Source organism: Penicillium verrucosum, assembly GCF_028828655.1.
Source record: "Penicillium verrucosum strain IBT 35672 chromosome Unknown utg000001l_segment0_segment0, whole genome shotgun sequence".
NCBI classification, from domain to species: domain Eukaryota; kingdom Fungi; phylum Ascomycota; class Eurotiomycetes; order Eurotiales; family Aspergillaceae; genus Penicillium; species Penicillium verrucosum.
Genome location: NW_026643210.1, coordinates 11147029 through 11171481, shown reverse-complemented (window position 1 = coordinate 11171481; position 24453 = coordinate 11147029). Strand labels below are relative to the sequence as shown.

Sequence of the window (24453 nt, the reverse complement as noted above, 5' to 3'; positions counted from 1 at the left end):
TAATAAATAATAAAGGTAAAAAAAAGAAAGCAGAAAATTAAAAAAAAAAAAAAAAAAAAAAGAAAAGAAATCCACATCCACATCATTGTTCCCCAGAACCGCCCTAACAGCAAACTAACGAAATAAATAACTCCCCTCTTTACTTGCCCTTCACCCTTAACCCTTCTCCCCCTCTCTCTCTCTCTCTCTCTCTCTCTTTCTTTACTTTGATGATTCTTCTCTTCCTCTAATTCGCAGTACCGTGGTAACTCACTCATCCCCCCTCGGTACGGGTGTTTCTTCTTTTCTCTCAGGGGCCTCCGTTCTCTATATTGAGAGTACCCCCCCATTGGCATCGCAATAGCCAACTTTTGACGACCCGTCACTTCAAACTCGACAATGTCCGTTGCGACGATGCTCCAACCTGCATCCAGACAATCGCGAGCATCTTCCTCCTCTTCCTCCTCGTTTCAGCCCGTGGCACGACAGAACACAATGTCGTCGAACGATACTCGGTCGCTCCGCCAATCCAAGCGGATGTCAGTCACAGCCCTATACCTGTCCATGTCCGCCAAGGACCGAGACCTAGAGATTTCTGATGATTTGGCACGAGGTACGTCTGATTCTGGCTTATCCCCAATGGTCGCGCTAATCCTCCGACAGCACAAAAGCACCTGCGGGATTTGAAGTCGAGGATTTCATCACAATCGAAAAAGAACTTCGTGCTGGAAAAGGATGTGCGATACCTGGACTCTCGAATCGCATTGCTCATCCAGAATCGAATGGCATTGGAAGAAGTAAGGGTTCGGTTTCGGCGGAAATCGACACATTGGGCTAACCTGTTGTCTTTCTGTCTAGCAAAATGAAGTCGCCAGCCATCTCGACGATACCGCAGACCCGCAGGAAGGGTTCTTCCCGAACGATGAACGAACCCAGAAATACGGCAATCTCCTTTTTCTCCTGCAATCAGAACCCCGCCACATCGCCCACCTCTGCCGACTCGTTTCCATGGCCGAAATCGATTCCCTCCTCCAGACTGTCATGTTCACCATCTACGGAAACCAATATGAGAGCCGTGAAGAGCATCTTCTACTTACTATGTTCCAGTCCGTTCTCACATACCAGTTCGATAACACACCGGAATACTCGTCCTTGTTGCGTCAAAACACCCCAGTTTCTCGCATGATGACCACATATACACGCCGTGGTCCCGGCCAGAGTTATTTGAAGCAGGTGCTGGCAGACCAGATCAACGCTCTGATTGAGTTGCGGGACGTGGATCTGGAGATCAACCCCTTGAAGGTTTATGAAAGCATGATTAAGCAGATCGAAGAAGAAACCGGCTCTCTTCCGGATTACCTAGCTCGATCTGTGACTGCCGAAGATGCGGCCGAGAATGCGCAGGTGCAAGCCATCATTGCTCCACGTTTGAAGATGTTGACGGATATCGCGAACGGATTCATCACAACCATCATTGACTCGGTAGACGAGGCTCCGTATGGTATTAGATGGATCTGTAAGCAGATTCGCAGTCTGTCACGCAGAAAGTATCCCGATGCCCAGGACCAAACCATCTGCACCCTTATTGGTGGTTTCTTCTTCCTGCGCTTCATCAACCCGGCAATCGTTACTCCTCGCTCATACATGCTGATCGATGCTACGCCCACGGATAAGCCTCGCCGTACCCTGACGCTGATCGCCAAGATGATTCAGAACCTGGCGAACAAACCTTCCTACGCCAAGGAACCTTACATGGCCAGCCTGCAGCCCTTCATTCAGCAGAACAAAGAACGTGTCAACAAGTTCCTGCTTGATCTGTGTGAAGTCCAGGATTTCTATGAGAGTCTTGAAATGGACAACTATGTGGCCTTGTCGAAACGGGACCTTGAGCTCCAGATCACTCTCAATGAAATGTACGTCATGCACGGTCTTCTAGAGAAACACAGTTCAGCGCTTGCCCAAGATCAATACTCGCACCTGTCTGTCCTGCTCCAAGAATTGGGTGGTGCTCCCCCTCAGGTTCCCCGCAAGGAGAACCGAACCATCACCGTGCCTTTGTTCAGTAAATGGGAGACTGCTCTCGACGATTTGACAGCCGCTCTCGATATTACCCAGGAGGAAGTGTTCTTCATGGAGGCCAAGTCAACCTTCGTCCAGATCCTGCGATCCCTGCCTCAGAACACCTCAGTTGCGCGCCGACCTTTACGCCTCGACCGCATTGCTGAGGCTGCAGCAACCTTGAAAAATGATGCCGTGATGGTGCGTAAGGGCATCCGAACCATGGAACTCCTCAGCCAACTGCAAGACATGGGCGTGATTGACCGCTCGGACGAATTCAGTCTGCTTCGTGATGAAGTGGAGCAGGAGCTGGTGCACCTGGGTTCCCTCAAGGAAAAGGTTCTAGAGGAGACACGGAAGCTCGAGGAAGTTTTCGCAACTATCCGCGACCACAATGCCTACTTGGTCGGCCAGCTGGAGACATACAAGTCTTACCTCCACAACGTGCGTAGCCAGTCCGAGGGCAAAACCCGCGTCGGCAAGACGCCAAAGAACCAGGAACTTGGCCCGTACAAGTTCACCCATCAGCAGCTGGAGAAGGAAGGTGTTATCCGACGCAGTAATGTGCCGGAAAACCGACGGGCGAACATCTACTTTATGTTCAAGAGTCCCTTGCCAGGCACCTTCGTCATCAGTCTGCACTATAAGGGTAAGTTCTTGGATTCAATCTTCGAGGGATGAAGGAATATCATTACTAATGCATTGTTTAGGACGAGCCCGCGGATTACTAGAGCTTGATCTCAAGCTGGACGATCTCCTGGAGATGCAGAAGGACAACCTTGAGGATCTCGATCTGGAGTATGTCCAGTTCAATGTCACCAAGGTGCTTACACTCCTAAACAAACGATTTGCACGAAAGAAGGGGTGGTAAAGGCGCTATATACCCTAGGCTTCCTCAAGTCTGCCACCCTTTGATGAATGATGAGCTCGAGCAGAGGTCGAATAGCCTCCCCATACGCTCTGCCCGGTCATGTCCTCTTTTTATTTTTTTTTTACTCAACGATCGACGGTGCCCCGGGCACTTAATTTTGCGATTATGATGGACTCCAATATATGTCATGCCTCTCTATCCCACAATGGATTGGATGCCTGCTCTACGCAACGACTGCTTTACCCATCTACGCAGTTCGGGCAAATGCCCGTTGTGAATGTCACTGACACACGAACATACTCTTAATGGAGAATGATCAACACCCTTTCCCCGCTGGTACGGGGATGTCAATGATCTTGTGAATTTTGGTGTATCTTGTTTGTGTCATTTCCGCTACCTTCCCTATTATGTCTTCCCTTTTCCAATGTCTCTCCCCATCCTTTCAATGTCTATACCCAGCGCATAGTTGTTATCAATTGTTTTTCCCCCCGGTTTCATTTGGCCTTCGAGGCCTATAATCCCCCGGCATGTCTTTCTGCTTTGTGTTTCCATCACCGCCTAGGCCTCTCCGGTCTTCATGCGCTGTGTATAATAATGCCTGTTTGCGATGTGTGTTGAATGTTGAACTGTTTTGAATTGAATACCCGTATGTTATGTTGTGAATGGTTTATTTCTTTACAGAGTGCCTAGACATATTAGAATTCACTTTGGGACCTGTGAGCTACTCTGATATATCTGTTGTCTTCTCTCGTAGGTCCAATATGTCAAATGCTAGTGTCCACTGACATGCAGAGTGGATTCGTCACTGACACTTCGACACCGCCACGTTCGCCCCTCGCTTGCCCCTTTTTCTCTCGAGTGAAATCTTCTTAATGTGTATGCCCAGAGTTATTGGGACATCTAGGAGGATATTTGCAACAAATAGAAAGAATAGTACAGATTTGGAGTCGGAACCCAGGTAGAAAGTGCTATACATACTCATGTTATAGTTATGCTACTCCGTACATACAATATAGTTGATCCTTTGGATCCAAATGACAACTCAATAGCATCAACTTGCAAATTGACGGTAGCCTAGCCCCTGTAAATCTTTACAACATAAAAGCTGAGTTGATAGAATGTACTTCGTAATGTTATTGTTATTGTTCAATAAGAAGAAATAACATTGGACGATCCCCAAAGATCCCTCAGACCTTTTTTTTAATCTTAAAGTGGCCACTTACGCCAGTCCCCCTCCTCCGCCTCCCGCCCTTTTTCCAGAACAACAACTCTTCTCTTCTCCCTCGACCATATACCTCCCATCCATCACAATGGCGGCCACAGAATCCCAGTTGCCTACCGACCCCAAGTACGACCAGTACGACTTCCCCACCACCGCTCCGGAAGCGCAGCCTGGCCACCCCGGCCACACCTCCCCCGAACAGGATGCAAAGGTGCACCAGCTCCGCGCTGATCTCGAAAAGCTCGGATACACTGAGCGTTTGGATACGCTGACCCTCCTGCGGTTCCTGCGCGCCCGCAAGTTTGATGTCGAGGCTGCCAAGACTATGTACGTCCCTCGATTCTCGCCGGAGGGCATGAATGTTCTTCTTTTCTTTTCTTCTTTTTTTTTTGGGAGTTGGCGGAAAGATTGCTATTCTGCGCTTTTGGCTTTCAGCTTTTATAGAGGCCTAATGGTCTAATTTGATATCCCAGGTTCACTGCAAGCGAGAAATGGCGCAAGGAGTTCGGCACTGATGATCTAGCTCGTGACTTCGACTACCCCGAGAAGGAGGAGGTCTTCAAGTTCTACCCTCAGTACTACCACAAGACCGACAAGGTTGGTTTTCCGTGGATTTTACACGCCTCCCTCCAGATGCAGTACTGACACAATCCCCCAACAACCAGGATGGCCGCCCCGTCTACATCGAGAAGCTGGGCAAGATCGACCTGAACCAGATGTACAAGATCACCACTGCCGACCGCATGCTGCAGAACCTGGTGTCCGAGTACGAGAAGCTGGCTGACCCACGTCTGCCCGCTTGCTCGCGTAAGGCCGGCAAACTCCTCGAGACCTGCTGCACCGTCATGGACCTGAAGGGCGTGGGTATCACCAGTGTGCCATCCGTCTACGGGTACGTCAAGCAGGCCTCCGACATCTCGCAGAACCACTACCCGGAGCGCCTGGGCAAGCTTTACCTGATCAACGCGCCGTGGGGCTTCAGCACCGTCTTCGGTGCCATCAAGGGCTTCCTTGACCCCGTCACCGTCAGCAAGATCCACGTCCTCGGCAGCGGATACCAGAAGGAGCTTCTGGCCCAGGTCCCCCGCTGAGAACTTGCCCGTTGAGTTCGGCGGCTCTTGCAAGTGCGCCGGTGGCTGTGAGCTCTCCGACTTCGGCCCCTGGAAGGAGGCTGAGTGGGCTCGTCCTGCTAAGTGGGCTACCCCTAAGCAGGCTGCCGAGCCTGTTGTTCAGAACGAGGACCCTGGGTATGAGAAGAAGGATGTTGAGGGACAGGAGGGTGCTCAGACTAGCGCTTAGGCTTGATGAGGACTTTTTCCTTGTCTTCTTTGTGGAGCTCCAACAAGCCGATCGACGATATCCATTTATATGGCGATTGAAAATAGACACCCAGATAGGGATGTTGGGGGACTTTTTTCAATCCCGATCAACCCGAAAACCTCAAAAAATATAGCCTGGGGGTTCCGGTAACCCCCAACATCACCCCAATCGCCCCAATCGCCCCCAGAACCGGAATCTCTCTCTGGCAGTTTCAACACTTCTTCGCCGATCCATCCACAGCCTGTGGACTCCTTTCTCTACATTCACTGTTTTGTGTTTTTGCTCTTTTTGTTCCGATCTAGATATCATGGAGAGCTTGCTTCTGTTTTTGCTTTTGCCTATCAAGATAAGCAGCGTGTGCTGCCACTGCTCTCAATATAGAGGGATAGGACGTGATGAAATTTAAAAGCGAGTTGGCGAGTTGGTGTGAAGATGGTGTTTGTCTTTGTTGTTTCTTTGTTGGTAGTACATATTTGAAATAGTAGCGGTCATGTCGAGGGCACAAGTTGGGTCTATGTTGCTTATATTGTACGATATGTGAGTAGCAGTAGGAAAGGGAGCAAGAGTAGAAAGGTAACAATATTTGCCTTCACTATAGAGATAGCAGACATAGTTCAGTCTGGAGAAATGAAAGATGATAGGATTTTGACTCAACAGAGCCATCAACAATAAACAAGACATGGTATCATGATCCCTTGGACAAGCCCAGGGCCCCGAAACGCCCCCAGCATTGCAATAGCACCCAAACATAAAAAAAAAAGAAAACCACACACAATAGAGAAGATAACGCTAATCACACCAAAGTCCTGGAAGCCCTCACTTATTCATATTCTCCACCACTTCAGCAGCACGCCCAGCCCTCTCAGCCTTGCCCACTGTCGTTGCTAATGCATTGCCCTCCGCACCGGCCTCTATATTAGCATTACCCTCGCCCTGCAACCGCAACAGCATCCGCAAAGCATCCTCATAGACACTGGCAATATCCCCACTCTTCCACCTCTCCTGCTCCTCCTCCGTCCCGAGCGCAGCCTGCAACGTCCACGCCGGGTCAAGATTTCCACGGGGGCGCCGCGAGCGCACCGACCCAGTTCCATTCGGAGCAGAATCAACATCGATGCCATCCGCGGCTTGGCCAGGTGTTGTATTCTCGCTTTCATTATGCGATTGGGGCTGCAGATTCGCAGATTCGCCCATTTCCGTATCATTATCGGCGTCTTTCCCGCCATTTCCAATCTCCTCTTCATTTTCATATTCGTATTCCTCTTCTTCTTCTTCAATCATCTTCTTCAACTGCGCGGCATATTCCTTCGCCGCACGCCGCGGCGCATCCCGTCTCTGCTGTGCAACAGTTGTATTCAGCGATTCCAGCTGCGCGTAAAGCGACGTCACACGCGACGCAAGATCTGTGTCGAATGCCTCGTACTCGACTTGTTCTGTTGGCGCGGTGAATGCTGCCGGGAACGGGAATTGTGGTGAGGTGGATTCTATGCCGTTGATGCTAATTGAGGTTGAGGCGGATTCGAAGGTTTGGTTTATATACTTTTTTTTTTCGAAATTAGAGTCTGGAGCTGTGTAGATAGATATATAGATGTAGATATTGTTCGGGTCTTACCTCGTCGATTAGCTCCCGGACGCGTTCGCGCATCGGATCGGGGGTGTCATCGTCAGTTGCGGTAGGGGGAAGTAGAGGTCGAGTTTCTGGCGCGATAGCGCGATAGTGTTGGCGTAGAGGTAGGTGAAGTCTGCTGGAGATTGGAGCTCGACTTTTCGATAGTGTGGTGCTGCCATGATGGGCTTATTGTGCTTTGTTGATGTTTTTTTTTTTTGTTCGCCGCGATTTGCAGGGAGAAATGGGCTTGGCGTTCATCCCCGCAAACGATGTCATCGATGTTGCATCGACTTGCTTTTCAAGGGTTTCTTTTTTCTTTTTTATTTCCTTTACGCTCTCTATTCTTCTTATTCTCTTATGTTTATTCCTTTTGTTAAGATACTTTACAGCTCTACGTTTCCTTCTCATATCACTCTGTCCCTCTTTCCACTGTGATAATGCGAGTGCAGCATACTCAGTGATACTCTGTTCTACAAGGCTCAAAGAGCCATTGGGATGCGTTGCGTCAACACTATCTAGAATATCCCTTTATATACCCTCACATAAACCATGGAGAACTCGTCTTCCATTGCCCTTGTGGATAATACCGTCCCACAGCAACCCACCGGCGAAGGATCTACACGGCGCACATCCACCCCCAATCATCAAGGAACTCTGACGAAACACCTGAGCCGCGCATCCGTCCAAAACCAGCGCACAAAGCGGAAGTATGCAAAATGGCAACCTGATAGACTTGGTATCGTGCCAGACACAAACGACTCGCTCAGCCGAGAATCATCCCAAGTGCGCGGCGGCTCGATTTCAGCAAGCTCTGCCGGAGAAGGCAGCGGGGGCAGAGATGCCGAAACAGCTGAATCTGTGCCGTCGCGAGTTTCAAATAATAATGGGAGCAGCAGCGGCCAGGTGAACGGAACAGGAGACCAAACGAACGGCCGCGAGGACTCCAGACCGCGTTCTGAAATGGACGTTCTCTACGAGAACCAGCGGGGCTGGTTCATTTTTGGTGTCCCACGTTACTCGCACAGCTCGCTTTTGAACCTCGATCCCAGCCCCTGGATGACTCAGGACCGCAGAGCCAGTCCGGTTGATATCACGAATGCCCAGCTGCCTGATCCGAGCTGGGAATGGACGTGGAAGACATGGTATGTTGACATGTCTGGTGATACCGATGAGCAAGGGTGGCAGTACTCTTTTTCATTTTCCTCGTCTTCGTGGCATGGTACGCAGCCATGGTTTCATTCGTTTGTTCGGAGGAGACGGTGGGTGAGACTACGGACTAAGGCCCTTGCACGACGGATCCTTGATCGCTCGGACTTTGAGAAATCGCATATGCTTACTGAGGACTATTTTACCATTCATTCGTCCAAGGCCAGAGGCCGGGAGCAGAGCACTGCGGGATTGTCCCGGGTGGAATCTGGATTCTTGAATCATGCAAGCATGACGGTCGATGAGGAACCGCATATCGACGAAATTGGGGATATACCCAGCTTGATACATGCTTTGAAATTAGCTTCCATTGATCGAGAGAAGATCGATGCCCTGAAGAAATTTATTGAACAAGGAGGCGAAGAGCTCTATTATCTGAACGACAAGGTGAGCCGGACAATTTTCCCGAATCTGTATGTTGAGACCGGGCTAACTCTACTTTGGCGGATACCAGATACCAGATATAATGCCCATGTTCCTATTCCAGACCTCCCGCTGGCAGTTCGTAACATATCTTTCTAATGTCATTCGTGAGCTGTCCGAAACTCCCTCCGATTCCGATAAAGACGCCGATGCAGTTCAACGCAAGAAGGACAATCTCGCTCGTGCCGCGGAATCTTGCAAGAATCATATTACTGGACCAAATGTCTTTAAAGATGGCTATGGAGAGTCAGGAACGGAATTATTAAGCTTGACTCCATTAGCCAGGCAGGATACATTAATGGCTAAGCGTCCGGTCTTGGAGGAGCGTGCGAGGTCGATGAGGCGGGTTTTCAGGGGCATTCCCAAGGCTGCTGAGATTGACCGTGAAGGTCACATTTATTAATGTATTAAACCCACTCTGTATAGGCGAAATAGATATTATTATTGGGAAGAATATAGAGAGAGAATGGCGAAGTATAGCAGCTCACCCGGCAGAGCCAAGCTCCGGCCACCGCCTACCCATTCGGCGGCCAGCAATTTTCGGGGCAAAAAGGCCCATCGAAAAACACCTCAGCAACGCGCCCAATTCTTGTCTCCTTTCCATTCATGTCTCCGGTGCCATTAGAGCATCGTCCCTTATGCTCTTGCGTGGCTGCCCGTGTCTAAGGAGGCGTCTGTCTGCCGTCTTGGACACTGTCGCGACTGGCCCCGATGAACCTCTTCTGTTTCTCTATCCCCGCTGGGCTGCGCCTGCTTTGCAACGTCGACGGATATCTTCCCTGAGACCGATTGATGCTCCAGTGAAGATAGGTCATACTTCCGGTGCCCAATTCCGTGCAGCCGTCCGCCCCTCTCCTTCGTTTTCTCGACACTCGCGCCAATGGATCTCCTCTGAGTCTTCCTCCCGGTCTCCCAACGATCTAAACCTGCAATCGTCCCCTGCGGTAGTTGGAGAGTATCACAAACTAGGCGAAGGCGAGGAAACTGGTACCGATGGTTTGAATGAAAATGGCGGGGGTCGGCTCTCCACGGGTCAGAAGCAATCTGTCAATTCCCTCGCAGATGCCGAACACGTCACTTCTCAACAACCACTACGTGGCTTCGCATTGACGAGAGCGAAGAGGATACAGAAAGGTCGACTGCACAATAAACCCCTGAACGCCAAACCTTCGTCTCCTACGCACCGACAACTATTTTTACGAAATACATCGATTCGAGATCGGAAGAAGTTGCGGTTTCGTGAATATATGAAGAAAAAATATCAATCTCGTTCAGCAAAGCTCTTCGACAATGCTTGGTTTGATACTAGGGAGATTCTGGACCAAGTGCAACGCGATGTCCGGAAAAATGCCAAGAAGAGTCTGAACAAGAAGGAGATACTTGTACCAGAGGAGACTCTCGCCCTGTTTTCTGGTGTGACTCGCTATACCTTGAAAGATAATATTTGGTACATCCCGCTCCATAATGGATGTCGTGTGCACATTCTACCTGCAAGTCAGAGCAAGGGATTACTCCGTCGAGTCGTTTTGAGTGCCACGGACCATATTATGGCGCTGGTGGAAGGGCATTTTACCCGCGCACAGAGCCTACAAGCTATGGGGGATCCCCTTGTTGATATCCACAAACCACCGGTTCCGATGTGCATTTCTCGGGGCGCGATGCAGCGTTCGAAACTGCCTGTACCATTGATTCGTGGAAATTGGCATTTCGGTGAATCGTCCGATAGCAGCTCGAATTTAGATGAGATCCTACTACCTCGTCCACTTATCGCGACCGTGAAGGAGTTCAACGAGCACGTCGAGGATGTCACATCTGCGAGGCAGCCGACGCTCGATGAGAAGGCCATGTCTCTATCAAAGCTTCCGCACGTGGTCCGGGTTAAACTACATCTGAAGGCGTTATTCATGGAAGAATCATACTCCAATTACATCTCGACCGCGGCCTTAAATAATGCACTGGAATTCCTTTGTCGACACGAGTTCCTTGAAACTGCGCGGGTCTTGTGTTCATGCACAGAGCATGTGGCTACCACTGATACATATAACATCCTCCTGCGGGCTGCTGCGCGGCGTCAGGACGTGGCTGTCTTCCGCCATTTCCTGCGGACGATGCCTCGGTTAAACATGCGTCCAAACCCAGAAACATGGCTCGCATTGCTCAGCGCCCTAGTTGACCCCAGCGAGAAAGCCCAACTCATTGAGCATATGATCCAGCGTGGTCACATGTCCAACCTTTCCACCATCCACAGCGCACTCCAGGAAACCATCCAAGATTCGCTTTTAGTGCATTTGGACAGTGGAAAAGATATAGGCTCCTTTGTTGGCCTCATGACCAATACATGGGGCGCTAATTGGTTCAGTCCGTCCGTGGTTGGCCAGATGTTCAGTGTGCTCGCTCGATTAAAGGATTTCGATTCCATAGACCAACTCATGGAAATCTGCATCGACAACAACCTCACCGTTAACAGTTATCCGCTCAGCCATATTGTGCAAGCGCTGGGCGCGAACATCCACGTCGCTTTGCAGTATACCCTCCGGTTTTTCGAGCATCCTTTGTTCGAGGTAACCTCGCAAAATTGGGAGGATTTGTTTTTGGCCGCATTCAGGCACCGCCAGTACAACATCTGCCTCGTCATATGGCGGTATTCCTGCATGAAGCGATCCGTGACCTATAAGATGAAACAAGCTGTCTTGACTTCCTTATGTCGCAATGCGTCTTTTGGAAAACCCACCAGACTCGACAAAGATTTGTGGGATTCTGATGCCGGCAAGGTCATTATTGGTATCGACTTGCACCATGAAAGCTACCGGCTTCCAGACTCCATTCTAGACGATATCCCCTCTGAGTTCCGTCACAATCCTATTCTCTATCTCATCGGATGGAAGCCGAGGGGTGAAAAGCGTGATCTCCAAATCCGCCTTGCCAATGCCCTCATTAAGCGGGACCTCATCCTTGGTGCAACCCGCTATGTCCCCCAACATCCTTCCTCGATTATGCTGGATGCGGCGTCTATCTTGGATAAGGAATGGCGTGGTGTACCGCGGCCTCTGACTTGGAAGATGCAGAACGCCATTCAAGTTCCCATCGTCCGCAAAGACAAAGACCGAGAGCAAGAGAAAGACAAAAACCAATAATCTCCCAATCCTCCTCCCTTTTGCATTACTCACGCATTCTTCGACCCTTCTACCTTTTTTTTGACGCTAGCGTGTTGCATGAATATCCCATCTGGCGGGCTTGTTTTGGCTGGTATTTTGTTTTTGTGTACTCTACTCTGCCTACTTGCCCGTCTTCTTGTATCTTATACTTGTACATTATCTGGAAATATAGAATCATAGAACTGCAATTACCAGAATAACAGATTAAAAATATGTACATTTATCTAATCGTGAGCGAATACATTTTCCTCTTTCAATCTAAGCACCATCAAAATCTAAGCAATGCATCGAGATCATTCATGAAAACTTCATAGGCAGAACCAGAGTCCCCGTCACTTGGACATCTCACTTCCCTCATTGAAGCGAGATCCCCATGAATATCAGCTTCGCAGGCTAACGCCTTCTCCAACCCAGCCCTATCAGCCACATGTGCCGGAGATGGAGACCGAGATAGAGACCGAGAAGCAGGTATACTAATCCCCTTTATAGAAGAAGTCGGCTCCGCGCAATCCTTATATAAGACATCACACTGAAGACGTCTTGAAGATCCCATCCCTGACGGAGACGCATTCCACTTTCTCTCTTTTGGTGTAGTTTGGTTGTGCGCAATATCATCTTCCATCTCGGACGAAAGGGACGGGGAAGTGGAAGTGGAAGTGGAAGTGAGAGAAGGCAGTAGCCGGCGCATCTCCGAATAAGACGAATACACGGCACTCCAGCGAGGAATTTCATGATCGATTCCCATTGGCAGAAAGCCATTGACGTGGAATTGGTTTTCGTGATTATTACTAGCTTTCTGGCTGTTGTGGTTTCGATTGGACATTCGTCGCCGGGGAGGTCTTTCCAAATGGGTTTTGTAAGTCTTGGTAGTATCCCTTATTTTCTTCGTTTTACATATTTCACATACCTGTCAATTGAATCTCGCGGGATGCAGCATTGATCTTCTTTGCGACAGTGTGTGCACTGGTGATATGGCGGAGAGATGTCACATCGCTTTTTGCGGGCGTGGCATGCTGTGCATGCTATTTTGCCTGGTTGACGACCTTGTTTATTCTTTGTTATCCCAGATGGGCTTTGGATGTGTCTGACTGCTATTGGATCCATGGGGAATGAAGAGATTTTGGAAATGTTAAAATATACACGAGGGACCTCGGCATAAGTTATATATAAAGGACACGGGGATCCACTATTTCACAATCAGATCCAGGCTTCCCATAACTCCGTGGCTCGTAGTTCGTAGCTCCGTCGGGATACCGAGATGAATGCCACGGGAAAATGTGATGGTGGTTTTGTTATTTCTATTTCGAATGATACTTTGATTTTAGAATGGGCTACTCCGTACAGTCACTATAGCGATGTGCAATATATAGTCTACATAGGCTCTCACCTCAGGTCCTTTCTTCCCCCCAATTTATTAACCCCATCGCATGCGCCCATCCAAGCCCTCCAAGGCAACCTTGAAAGATTTCAGAGCACTTTAAATAGCAGCTCTATCGGCGGTAGCTTACATCATTCCAATACAGTCAATCTGCCAGGAGTGATGATTCAAGCCATCAAGCTGGGAAGAACCTGTTTTGTGAAAGAGCTGCTCCATTATGGAGTGCCCTTGTTCCCAGTGTATATATAAATGAGCCTATCAAGACAAAAAGCAAATGCAAAGGATATCCTGGAAATATTGTTTGAAAATGGGTGGGATATCAACCATCCAATGGGCCCAATGGACCCCCGATTCTCAGGTGAGTCAAACTACCAATGTCTAAAGTTGCCTTCTTGTGACGCCCTTATAGTAATGCCCTAGATGATCTCGAGATGACACTTGGCTCCTGATCACGGAGCCGATCCTAACCGTCGGTGCAACATTGAATTCACGCCACTGTCTTACGCTGTTGAACACGCCTCTTTGCCAATCGTCCGTCTGCTGCTCAATCGTGGCGGCGATGTTACAAAAGGGCAGGTTTTACACCATGCAGTTGTTCGGACTCCGATACAGTGGAGGTTCTGAAGATCCTGAAGCTCCGAAAGCTCCTCATTGATCAGCAAGCACCAATTAATGGGATCATGTTATCATGATCATAAGCCCTCTTAGGGCATGTATTTCTTTATGGGAGAAACTCCTCTGCACAAGGCAGTGTTCCTTCGCAAAATCGATGTCATTCATCGTCTTCTTGGGGAAGGAGCGGACCTTAATGTCAAAGATGCCAGGAACCAAACTGCTATACAGTGTGCTGATGAAGATATTCGGACAGAGATCACTGGATGGTCACGATACTAGTTAAGGTGACAGCACGGCTTGCCCTAGCAAAGCAAGCCCTCCCCGGGAAGGTGCCCCCCCCAGCCAAGGCCCACCGGCCCCCCAGCTTCAAGTCATCCCATGGAATTATCCAAGAAGATCATATAGATTGCAATGAGATGTTGATATAAGTTGATATAATCTTGGATGTGTTTGTAGGTGCCCAGGTGGTCTCTTTATATACTTAGGTGATGTTGGTGGCATGTGACATGGGACTATCAGGGAAGGTGAGTTGGAGAGTTGTCCATTTTAGGAAGGCACCTGGGATGTGAACATATAAAAGGACCCCTCCTACCTTTCTTCCTCTTCTTCTTCTTCTTCTATTCTTTCTCCAGCCTTCTCCCTCTCGACCACCGTCTCGCCGTAGCCCCCATGAGACAACAATACGGGGAGGGTCCCGTAGCAACCCGGGTGCCTATGCATAAGACATCAACATCGTTGAGGCCTATGCAGCTCCACACCCAAATCAAACGAGTCTTTCTCGTGAGTGTTCTACAACAAGTCGCTACGCATTTGGGCATCATAGTTCACTTGTCGAGTCCCACGGAATACATGGGGGTGTTTACTCACTCTTTTATTGTAGAGCTAGTCACCTAGGTAGTACCTGTATACTCAGTATATCATATCAACATCAGTGGAGAAAGTGACTATATTCACTAGGCTAAATAGTGAAGATGTAAACCCTATCCCCAAACATCCTCCTGCCACTTATTCTTCTTAATCGAAATCCTTTATATCTAATTCAGGATCAAGCCAAATGATATTTTCACGAGGCCATTCCATTTCCCTTATTTTACACAAACCTTCGACTGAAGTAAATGCTAGTTAGCGACATTAAGAACAGTGCCTGTAGTACCTAGGTTGAGCAAGATGCAGACAATTTATGTGCATGATTTAGGAACGAAGGGATATGGAATAGCTTGATTCTAAAATAAATATAAAAGATTTCCTTTGCTAATCTTTCTATACAATGCAAGTTCCACAAGGACCCCAGCTCCCGTGAGGTAGGTATATCTATTCTGGTCATTTCTCATACATTATCATGACATGTCATGCCAGCACAGCTTGACAGAGCAACGAGGAAAACTTCATAGTGCTGCTAACAACCAAAAAGATCAAATCAATGACCCCATATTCGCATGGGAATGCCCCCCACACGCATCAGGTAGACCAGGTACTGATGGTGGGAGACCATAGGGATCAACAAGTGCCGTCCGAATCGCGCCCACACCTTCTTTGAGATAGAGCACAAGCCGGTAGGCCGAGTTTCCATTCAAATAATATCGATGGAGCTGCTTGCTACGAAGGAAGCCCAACCGCTCGTACAGTTTCATCGCGCCGGTATTGGTGATTTCAGTTTCGAGGACAATCTGCCCAGACACGTACAAGTCAGCCAACATACTCTCAAGACCGCGTTCGAGGATCAACAGCCGTCTCCGCTATATAGACATACCTCATCTGCATCCCGCTCGATCATAGCATCGATAGCCATGCGCACTAGCTTGGTTGCAATTCCCCGGCCACGGTACTCTTCGCGCACGGCCAGCATGGCGATATACCCTCTCAGCGGGCCGTCGCGGTGTGGCTCTAGCTTCGATACCACGACCCCGACCATCTCGCCCTTATCGTCCATCGCGAGGAAACACAGGTCACCCCATTGGTATAGGAAGTAGCGGTAGACGTAGATGCTGTAAGGTTCGGACAGATCTTTGGAGATCAGCTGGCGCATTGCGGCGACATACTCATTTTCGCGCGAGTTTTCATATCGCACGTAGCGAAGATCAGGAGCATTGCTCATCACAGCGATGTCATTGAAATGGGTTGATGGTTGGAGTTGACGAGGAGAAGGGTGGGATGTGTCGGGGAGGAAAGTTAACTAACTCTCTCTGCCATGTGATGCCGATCCGCCCGTTCGCGGACTTTATGGCACTTCCGTTGTTTTTTTTTATCCCCTTCCTCTTCTTGTTTCTTACTTTTTCTTCCAATTTGTTGGGTTTGTTCTTAACATTCAAATTCCAGGCAAACTGATCAGGTCCTCCCCTTCTTCTGCCTCCCTCGCGGTTGGTCGCCATGCTCCGCCGCCGCACGGGCAAGGACGAGGTCCCGCCCTCCAACAATACAAAGCCTGAGAAAGAACAGCTTCATGCGGAGGTTGTTGATACAAAAGCCACACAGCTTGTTGTCAAGCCCCGAAGTAAACGTCGCAATGGGTTCATCTTCATGCTGGGCGGGATCTTCGGCATCTTCGTCGCCTTGTTCTTCGCGAACCAGCAGGAGGTCATAAGCCTAGATTCCCTCATGGACCTGAATCTCGATTCATGGATTGATGCTATTCCACAGGGAATTGTAAGTGACGTAAAAGAATTCTCGGTACGTGATTTCCAAGGGAGTGCTCTTATCTCTACACCTGGTTACCATCCGACTGACTTCCAACTGGGACATAGCAACATGAACGCGATACCGTCAGCTATGATTCCTTTGCTGTTGGGCTGCATCTTCGCTCCATGGGTGTAGAGGCCAAACACCCCGTTGTGATGATCCCCGGGGTTATCTCGACTGGCTTAGAGAGCTGGGGCACGGGGGAAACTTCGCGGCAATACTTCCGTCGACGATTATGGGGTAGCTGGAGCATGATGAGAGCTTTGGTCATGGATAAAGCTGAGTGGAAGAACCATGTAATGCTCGATCGGGATACAGGCCTTGACCCGCCTGGCATTAAGCTCCGTGCGGCGCAAGGATTCGATGCCACGGATTTCTTTATCACAGGGTATTGGATATGGAATAAAATCCTCGAGAACCTGGCTACCATCGGCTATGATCCGACCAATGCGTTTACGGCTGCATACGACTGGCGACTCTCATATCTCAACCTCGAAGTTCGTGATAAATATTTCACTCGGCTCAAGTCCTACATCGAGACCGCAGTTCAGGTACAGGGCGAGAAGATCACATTAGCATCGCACAGCATGGGATCTCAGGTGGTGTTGTATTTCTTCAAGTGGGTAGAGAGTGAGGAACATGGGAAGGGCGGTAAAGACTGGGTCAACAAACATATCGACTCGTGGGTCAACATTAGCGGTTGCATGCTGGGCGCCGTCAAGGGATTGACTGCCGTTCTGTCCGGCGAAATGCGGGATACAGCGCAGTTGAACGCCTTTGCTGTGTATGGACTGGAGAAGTTCCTGTCGAAAGAGGAACGCGCGGAGATCTTCCGCGCGATGCCTGGTATCTCCAGCATGCTACCGAAAGGCGGCGAGGCCATATGGGGAAACTCGACCTGGGCGCCAGATGACCAACCAGGTCAGCCCCTGACCTTTGGCAACCTGCTCCGTTTCCACGAGACCAACTCATCCTTGACCCGACGCAATCTCACTACGCCGGAGAGTCTTCAGTACCTCATGGACCAGGGCGAGGATTGGTACCGGAAACAAGTCCTGAATAGCTACTCTCACGGTGTCGCCCACACGAAACGCGAGGTGGAAGCCAACGAGAAAGACCCGCGTACCTGGCTCAACCCTCTAGAGTCGCGTCTACCCCTCGCCCCAGACATGAAGATATATTGCTTCTACGGTGTGGGCAAACCCACAGAGCGCAGCTACTTCTACCAGGAAGAGCCCGACCCATTGGTCAACCTCGAGATCAGCATGGACACCACCATCACAAACAACGAGGGCGTCGACCACGGCGTGTTAATGGGGGAGGGCGACGGCACCGTGAATCTGCTTAGCACAGGCTACATGTGCGCCAAAGGTTGGCGCATGAAGCGTTATAACCCAGCTGGCACAAAGATCAAGGTCTTTGAGATGCCTCACGAGCCGGATCGTTTCTCCCCCCGCGGTGGTCCCAACACTGGTATGTACTCTTTGCTCCCTTATCATCCAACTCTTTCCCACGAGATATGACAGGCGACTAACTTCATATAGGTGACCACGTGGATATTCTCGGCCGTGCCTCACTCAATGACCTTCTTCTCCGTGTCGCTGGCGGCAAAGGCGATTTAATCGAAGAGACTTTCGTCTCCAAAATCCGCGAGTATGCGGATCGTGTACAAATCTTCGACGAAGAATAGATCGGATTGGGGTTCCTTTATGACTGTTCCGAATAATTGTTCTTTGGTTTGGCTCGCGTTTTGATACACATATATATATACCTCGTTTTTTTTTTTTTTCTATAGACGGATGGAGGTTTTGCTTATGAGCCAGCATTTCTGTATATTTCGATGATAAGCCCTTATACGAACTCATTATATTTCTATGACAACACGTATTGGCCCTGTTATAGCTTAGCTTATAATACATCGTACTGAAATACTCCAATAAATCAGGCCATAAATTCCAGCCTCTTGTATCACGGATCAGCGCGGATACAGACTTCGTACCTATAGCCCTAAAATAGGGACTTATGCAAGCTAGCACCAGCTGATCCCGTTGGGATCGACAGAGCTGGACTATTGGCCCATGCGAAAAGCAAGGACCACGCCATGTCCCGTCCACTGTTGTGGAGAGTCCTTTATCACACCCGTAGACTGGTGGGGTTGTCAGTGCTCATGCTAGACCTAGGGATGAAGATTCGAGTAACTAGAGGCTAAGTTGAAATGTTGTACTCCGTATACTAGATGCGTGTACTATATACAATGACAAAACCCAGAAATGTAAATAATGTACAATGATTTATTCATACGCTAGTGATTAAAAATAATGCTAGCAATACCCAACAGGACCTCAATCCGCCCAAAGTAACGATAACAGACATGCACACGATACAACTAGGGGTTGTCACGGGAGGCGTAAAATGCATTAGGTTGTTGGATCAGCTTCGACTTTGATAGCCAGAAGTGAAGAGAATGGGCGAAGTTCGAGGGTGGGGAGATGGCATCCGTCAAAAGTACCAAAATCCCTTTCACCCTAGCTGCCACGGTTACTCGAGCTCTAAAATATGAACCCCGGCTTTCACTGTCCCCTTTCCTCGGATCTTGTCGCGTTGAATTAACACGGCAAGAATCCACTGCCGACGCCGCTTCATCACCTCCCAGGCGACGTAGACACAAACGGAGAGTAGATCGAGACGATCTTTTATGTGCCGATGCAGAATTTCATAAAAACAGCCGGCATTAAAAAAAAAAAAACCCCTTCTAGTGCACAGCGAGTGGTGGTGCAGCAAAAAGCACCGAAACTTTTTCATCACAAGAAAAAGAAAAACAGGTTGAAGTTCCCAGGCGCCTATGATGAGCGAGCGACACGAATGGTAAAAATATTTGTTCATCTAGACGAGCCGAAAGCAAAAAAGGTGGCTCGCCCAGTTCATAAAGTCGTAGCGAAAGACATGGGTCAGAAAAATAAAGGATCGCCCGAGGGCATCCGAGAATGTGTACAAGCGAAGGTTGGCAACGGTGGCGGTGCGGGGGATTGGCGAATGTAGGCAGGTGAACAAAGGCCTGATCCTCTCCACCACCGGTATTAATATTATAGACGGAGTTGCCAGCCCAAAGTGGGGTGGCGAGGCATATACAGCCAGAAGGTCAAGAGTACCTTCAGCTCGAGGCGGAAGTACCGCGCGAACCGGAGGTTTTATTAAAAACCTTAAGGGGTTGAAAAGTTGCTCGATGCAGATAATGTTCCCAAACATTGTCGTCAAACATAACGCCGATTCAAAAGTAGAAGATGCAAGAATGCACTGCGCCAAGCGACACGTGCAAGTGAATCTCGAGGATTAGCGTCCAGCCTCGATGTCGTGATTCGAGGTGAGAGTTTCGCTTTCCCAGGTGTAATGATCGTCCACGGGGCTCAAAGAGCCCGAGGAAACGGACGAAGAAGAGCCCACGGTCCACTCATCGCTGTCCAGGTTGAAATCGCCATCTAAGCTGGCAAGATCATACCCGAAGTCGCGAGAAGAGTCACCGATCTCGACGTAGTCGTAGTCCCAGCGGAACATCTTGTCGGCCTGCACTCGGGGAAGGAACCGGGTCTTGGCAAAGTAGAAGGCAACTGTGGCAAGTAGACCACCGCAGACCAGATCGACTGCGTAGTGGTGAGAAAGATACATGGTAGCCCACCACATCCACAGGGTGTAGGTAACCCAGAGGGGCTTCAATCGCGGGAAGACGTGGCTCATGAACAGGGCTGCCAGGGTGGAGTCCGCAGCATGGAGCGAAGGGAATGCACCGAAAACAACGGGGGACTGTCTGAAGCCCGAAGTGTAGAGATCAATACCCAGTAGCTTGTCAATCCGAGCAAGACCAGCCGGGTTTCCCTGCATAGAGTAGTCGGCTGGGGCCAAACCATACAGATTTTCATACCAGGGTGGCGAGCAGGGGAAGGCCAACTGAATGAAGACGGCGATCATGCTAATGTATCCGAGAGTCCGGGCGTACAGAGGGGTAGTTCCGGGGGGCCGAAGAAGAAAAGGATCAGCGAAACGACGAATGGCGCTCCGTAATGGCAGAGTCCGTAAGGAATCCATGCCAGAATGTCAAGCACCACATTTTGGTGGGCGGATAGAATGTTGCTGATGTTGGCACCGTACAGGATGTTTTCCATGGCTGGTAACACTCGGACCCAAATGGCAGGCCGCCAATCGCTTGGAACGAATCTAGAAAACCACGCGTTAGCAATGTTCATATCCCCGCATATCCTACTCACGCCACAAGGCCATGGCAGGCGCATCTGCAAGAAACATAACAGAAAGCAAAACTTACTGGCACCCATAGAAGAAGATAAGCCATCCAGCAACGGGGAGGAAAGGCAAGAAGAATTGCCGGGTGATTGGCATAAGGAGGGAGCATAAGAGTCCGGTGGCGATCGCGGTCTTTCCCAGTGGACCAGGAGACTGGATGATCGTCAAGGAGAAGAAGCCGATGATGAGGAGCAACAAGTATTGGAAGTCATACAGCGTCCATCGGTGTGTCTGTAAGGACTTAAGGGTGTCGACAGGTGAGAAGGAGGTTTGCAACCTCGATATGGACGAGGTGGGCGAGAGGCGGCTCCGGAGTTTGGACCGGAGCTTGCGACGCATGCGATGTGGCACCAGGAGCTGGAATGAGCGCCATGGCACTTGAATCTGAAGCTTTCCAAACTGATTCTGCGTACGATCTTTCCATGACGGATAGGAAGCGCTCATATTCGGGGCGACTCTCCTGTAGGAGAGTCCGGATCAGTTTGGAAAAGGGTGGTTGAGACTTCAAGGAATGCCGCGGGACCAGACGGAAGGAGGTCGCGTAACGGAAAAGAAATTTATCGTTGGCCAGAAAAGAGGCTCATGAAAAGTTGAGTTGGGCCGATAGGAAGGCGAAGGATAGGGCCGAGGGGGCGTGAGTCCCAGGGAACTCAGGAGGTCACGTTGACAAGGGTCGGGATGCAAGGAGAGAAGGGCACAACCGATAGAACCCAGGATAAACAGAACTCGAGAAAACCAAGGAAACCACTTAAAGCCCTTAAAACGGAGATATTAAGAATTAAAGAAGAGAGATGGGAAAAGGGAGAAAAGACCTGGATTTCATCCATGGGAAATTGAAGTATTGTATTTGGTATTTTTGGTATTAGCCAAGATCTATTTTTTTTTTGTAATTTTTGCCGGTATGATTACATCCGTGTGTAGTACTCTGTATTGGATTACCTACAGCATAGTTATGTATTATTTGACCTGTCTATGGCGTCACTAGTCGGTTTTAGTGTAGTACATTTTAAAATCCTCCATTTTTCAGGTACAACATACAAATATAACTAGATTGAGGTAGTATAACTATTCGATATAACTACTATTCCAATTCTGACCGGTGCCCTCGGTAGTATTTAATAATACATACAGTCCTGGACATCCGGTCTGAGAATTTAACTCGGAAGCCACGGAAGCCACGGAGATCACATTTCTGGGCATATCTCGGACTTTGTTATGCCAATGGTCCGACATGTTGGTCTTTTTATGCAGATGACTCCGAGACTCCCGAGAATCTTTGTCTACAATTTGTATTCACTTGTGTATTATATATTGATATATAACATCACGCTACTCCGTATGTTGCATATCGACTTCATAGTTTAAACTTCATTTAAATTATACCTAGGTGCCTAGGCAAATAGGTAACTAGTTATGTAGTAGTAGTATTGCTGAAAATGGTTCCGAGGTTCCAAAATTACAGCTGGGACGCAAATTTTCCATATAAGATCCATCGTCGGAATCTGATTGGCTACTTCTCCTTTACCCCCATCGTTCAGTTCCGGTATTATACCCCCTTACCCCATCAGAACTATCTAATTTCGCTTATGCACGGTCTGTAACTCAACTATCGTCCTGGTGATTCAAAACAGCACTAGCTACAGCGCTAGCTACAGGACTAGTTACAAGACTAGCTACAGAACTAGCTATGTCATACTTCCTCGTATTAAGGCTGTCTTCAACGGCCAACGTTTGCTCCGTTATCCGTACTCCGTATGTTATAGTGTCCATTGGCATCAAGGAGACTCAGCCCCGGTTATACGGCTGAGCCACACACAATGAACGCCCGATAGAGCCCCGGTTTGACAAGTTAAACTGGTTACCTAGAAGAAAAACATCAGCCTAACACTAATGGGCTATTGGGGCTGTTTTACATGGGGCCAGCGCGTAACTGCAGATGTACAGCCTATCATGTAATAATGCCCTACGTTCAGGGGATAACGGATAGCCCCTCTATGTTGTAGGGGAGACCAGCCTCCTCATTTTAGACTACAACTAGTGAACAACATATCTGCCGTAAAGAGAAATTGCACAACAAAGGACGGCACAGCTATGGTTGAATATACTTTCCACCCCTTGAATCTGGTGCACATGCGTTTCAGAATTCAAGTGTCGCGCGACCCCAGCCAATCACACCTTGACTTCGTCTCCAATCCAGCGTCAAAGCTCCCTAGTCATTTTACGGCATTTTACAATATAGGCAGCTGTTACTCTGTAAACTGTAGGTAATCCCGAAGTTTATTATTACGATATTGTAGTTTACGATGTATTCATTTTTCCATTGAACCAGCACGAGTTCGTATTCGTATCTGGGGGGCGGGTGCCTAGAGTGGGTTTAGCAGTGATGCAAGACTGATGTGTAGAAAAGCTGCGCCACATATATGAAGTCAAGCTGTAACCTTGAAATCAACCTTGGAAGGAGGTCTTGTTTGCTTTGCTACTAAGCCTCATGGGGATATGGGTGCAGGTCAAGAATGTAAGATATCCCTATGATACTACTTCTTATCTTACATGAATACTCAGTGAGTTCATTCACCTAACTCATTGCTTTGTTGTCAAGATATGTGAATGAGCCCTTGGCATTGCACAGGCTTACATTTCAGGCATATTCTAATGGTCTTTCACACCTAATTTCCATTTGACACGCCCGTGCTTATTTGATACGAAATATGTATCATGATCGACGTTTCTGCGTCGTCGATCCTACCAGGTTATCATATTACATCCCCGCAAACCCAATGCAAACCCAATGCGGCCAGTGGGGAACATGACTACATTGTACATTTTATATTTCATATCATTCCTTGAGGTAAAAAGAAGTTGCAAAGATTTAGAGAGTCTACATTCTCGTAGTCGTGTGCTATGCCAAGTATAGGCTCGCTACAAGCGCTGGTATTTGTGAACAAGATTCCTAATTATTCGGCTAAGCGCTTCTCTCGCCATTCATTGACTATGACGTGGCGACCAAGGCTAAAAAGAGAACAGTTATTAGAGGTCTGTGCATAATGTTCGGCGCTTATCCTAATGTTGGATATTGTGACTGCAGCATTATCTTCTTTTTCACTCCAGCTCAAAGCCTCATAACAACTGACCACACCATATCAGAGTGAGCACTACCGAGGAACACTGCTTTCGTGCAAATCACCAAAGACTCGCATCATTACTTTCCCATATATTATATATTGCATTCAATATGTCGCCGACAGTTTCAATTTATGTTGCCATCAGCATCGGCGACGGCATTTACAAACACTGGGGTGTTTTCATCGATGCACCCGGAGAAGAAGACAAAATTTTCCTCCAGGTAGCGGGCTCGGATGGCAGATTCCGCTATGAACTGGAAACAAGAGATGTTCGACAATCAGATAGACTGGTGGAGTTGCTTTCCCTATATGATGTGGATGTCGCCGAAATCAACTCCATCAAGACTGTCGCTAGCCAAGTCACCGTCCACAATGAGATTCGAGGTTGGAACTGCCAAGACTACGTCCTAGATCTTCTGGAGGCATTGGAAAAAGAAGCGATAGTGAACAGCAAAGACGCGAGGTATAAGAAGCAGAAAGATTTGCTCCAGGGGAAGCAGGAAGGACTGGCATAGGGTGTTCTCCT

At 48.8% G+C, this 24453-nt stretch overlaps 10 protein-coding genes across 10 annotated transcripts; 6 read left to right on the top strand and 4 right to left on the bottom strand.

The window, feature by feature from the left end:
* Window positions 1-474: 474 nt before the first annotated feature.
* On the top strand, window positions 475-2908 carry N7516_004096 (Ras GTPase activating protein IRA2; the record flags this gene model as incomplete). The annotated part of the gene is made up of 4 exons (XM_057216816.1): window positions 475-592; window positions 643-776; window positions 838-2686; window positions 2748-2908. The coding sequence occupies 4 exons, from the start codon at window positions 475-477 to the stop codon at window positions 2906-2908; spliced, it is 2262 nt and encodes a 753-aa protein (XP_057078699.1).
* A 1310-nt stretch (window positions 2909-4218) lies between these two features.
* N7516_004095 (SEC14 family lipid-binding protein) lies at window positions 4219-5429 on the top strand (the record flags this gene model as incomplete). Its single annotated transcript, XM_057216815.1, is given in 4 exon segments — window positions 4219-4457; window positions 4604-4727; window positions 4796-5209; window positions 5223-5429. 4 exon segments carry the CDS (start codon window positions 4219-4221, stop codon window positions 5427-5429), a joined length of 984 nt encoding a protein of 327 aa, XP_057078698.1.
* An 837-nt stretch (window positions 5430-6266) lies between these two features.
* N7516_004094 (uncharacterized protein) lies at window positions 6267-7238 on the bottom strand (the record flags this gene model as incomplete). Its single annotated transcript, XM_057216814.1, has 2 exons — window positions 6267-6948; window positions 7084-7238. 2 exons carry the CDS (start codon window positions 7236-7238, stop codon window positions 6267-6269), a joined length of 837 nt encoding a protein of 278 aa, XP_057078697.1.
* A 370-nt stretch (window positions 7239-7608) lies between these two features.
* Window positions 7609-9091, top strand: N7516_004093 (uncharacterized protein; the record flags this gene model as incomplete). The annotated part of the gene is made up of 2 exons (XM_057216813.1): window positions 7609-8652; window positions 8720-9091. 2 exons carry the CDS (start codon window positions 7609-7611, stop codon window positions 9089-9091), a joined length of 1416 nt encoding a protein of 471 aa, XP_057078696.1.
* A 235-nt stretch (window positions 9092-9326) lies between these two features.
* N7516_004092 (uncharacterized protein) lies at window positions 9327-11822 on the top strand (the record flags this gene model as incomplete). Its single annotated transcript, XM_057216812.1, has 1 exon — window positions 9327-11822. The coding sequence occupies one exon, from the start codon at window positions 9327-9329 to the stop codon at window positions 11820-11822; it is 2496 nt and encodes an 831-aa protein (XP_057078695.1).
* Window positions 11823-12111: 289 nt separating this feature from the next.
* On the bottom strand, window positions 12112-12947 carry N7516_004091 (Zn(II)2Cys6 transcription factor domain-containing protein; the record flags this gene model as incomplete). The annotated part of the gene is made up of 2 exons (XM_057216811.1): window positions 12112-12682; window positions 12751-12947. 2 exons carry the CDS (start codon window positions 12945-12947, stop codon window positions 12112-12114), a joined length of 768 nt encoding a protein of 255 aa, XP_057078694.1.
* Window positions 12948-15248: 2301 nt separating this feature from the next.
* Window positions 15249-16009, bottom strand: N7516_004090 (peptide alpha-N-acetyltransferase MAK3; the record flags this gene model as incomplete). The annotated part of the gene is made up of 2 exons (XM_057216810.1): window positions 15249-15503; window positions 15587-16009. Coding segments are annotated over 2 exons (678 nt in total), but the record flags the coding sequence as incomplete, so codon positions are not given.
* Window positions 16010-16203: 194 nt separating this feature from the next.
* Window positions 16204-18202, top strand: N7516_004089 (phospholipid:diacylglycerol acyltransferase; the record flags this gene model as incomplete). Its single annotated transcript, XM_057216809.1, has 3 exons — window positions 16204-16503; window positions 16578-17985; window positions 18057-18202. The coding sequence occupies 3 exons, from the start codon at window positions 16204-16206 to the stop codon at window positions 18200-18202; spliced, it is 1854 nt and encodes a 617-aa protein (XP_057078692.1).
* A 1640-nt stretch (window positions 18203-19842) lies between these two features.
* On the bottom strand, window positions 19843-21249 carry N7516_004088 (phosphatase PAP2 family protein; the record flags this gene model as incomplete). The annotated part of the gene is made up of 3 exons (XM_057216808.1): window positions 19843-20399; window positions 20504-20721; window positions 20828-21249. 3 exons carry the CDS (start codon window positions 21247-21249, stop codon window positions 19843-19845), a joined length of 1197 nt encoding a protein of 398 aa, XP_057078691.1.
* A 2788-nt stretch (window positions 21250-24037) lies between these two features.
* Window positions 24038-24442, top strand: N7516_004087 (uncharacterized protein; the record flags this gene model as incomplete). The annotated part of the gene is made up of 1 exon (XM_057216807.1): window positions 24038-24442. The coding sequence occupies one exon, from the start codon at window positions 24038-24040 to the stop codon at window positions 24440-24442; it is 405 nt and encodes a 134-aa protein (XP_057078690.1).
* Between the last annotated feature and the right edge of the window lie 11 nt (window positions 24443-24453).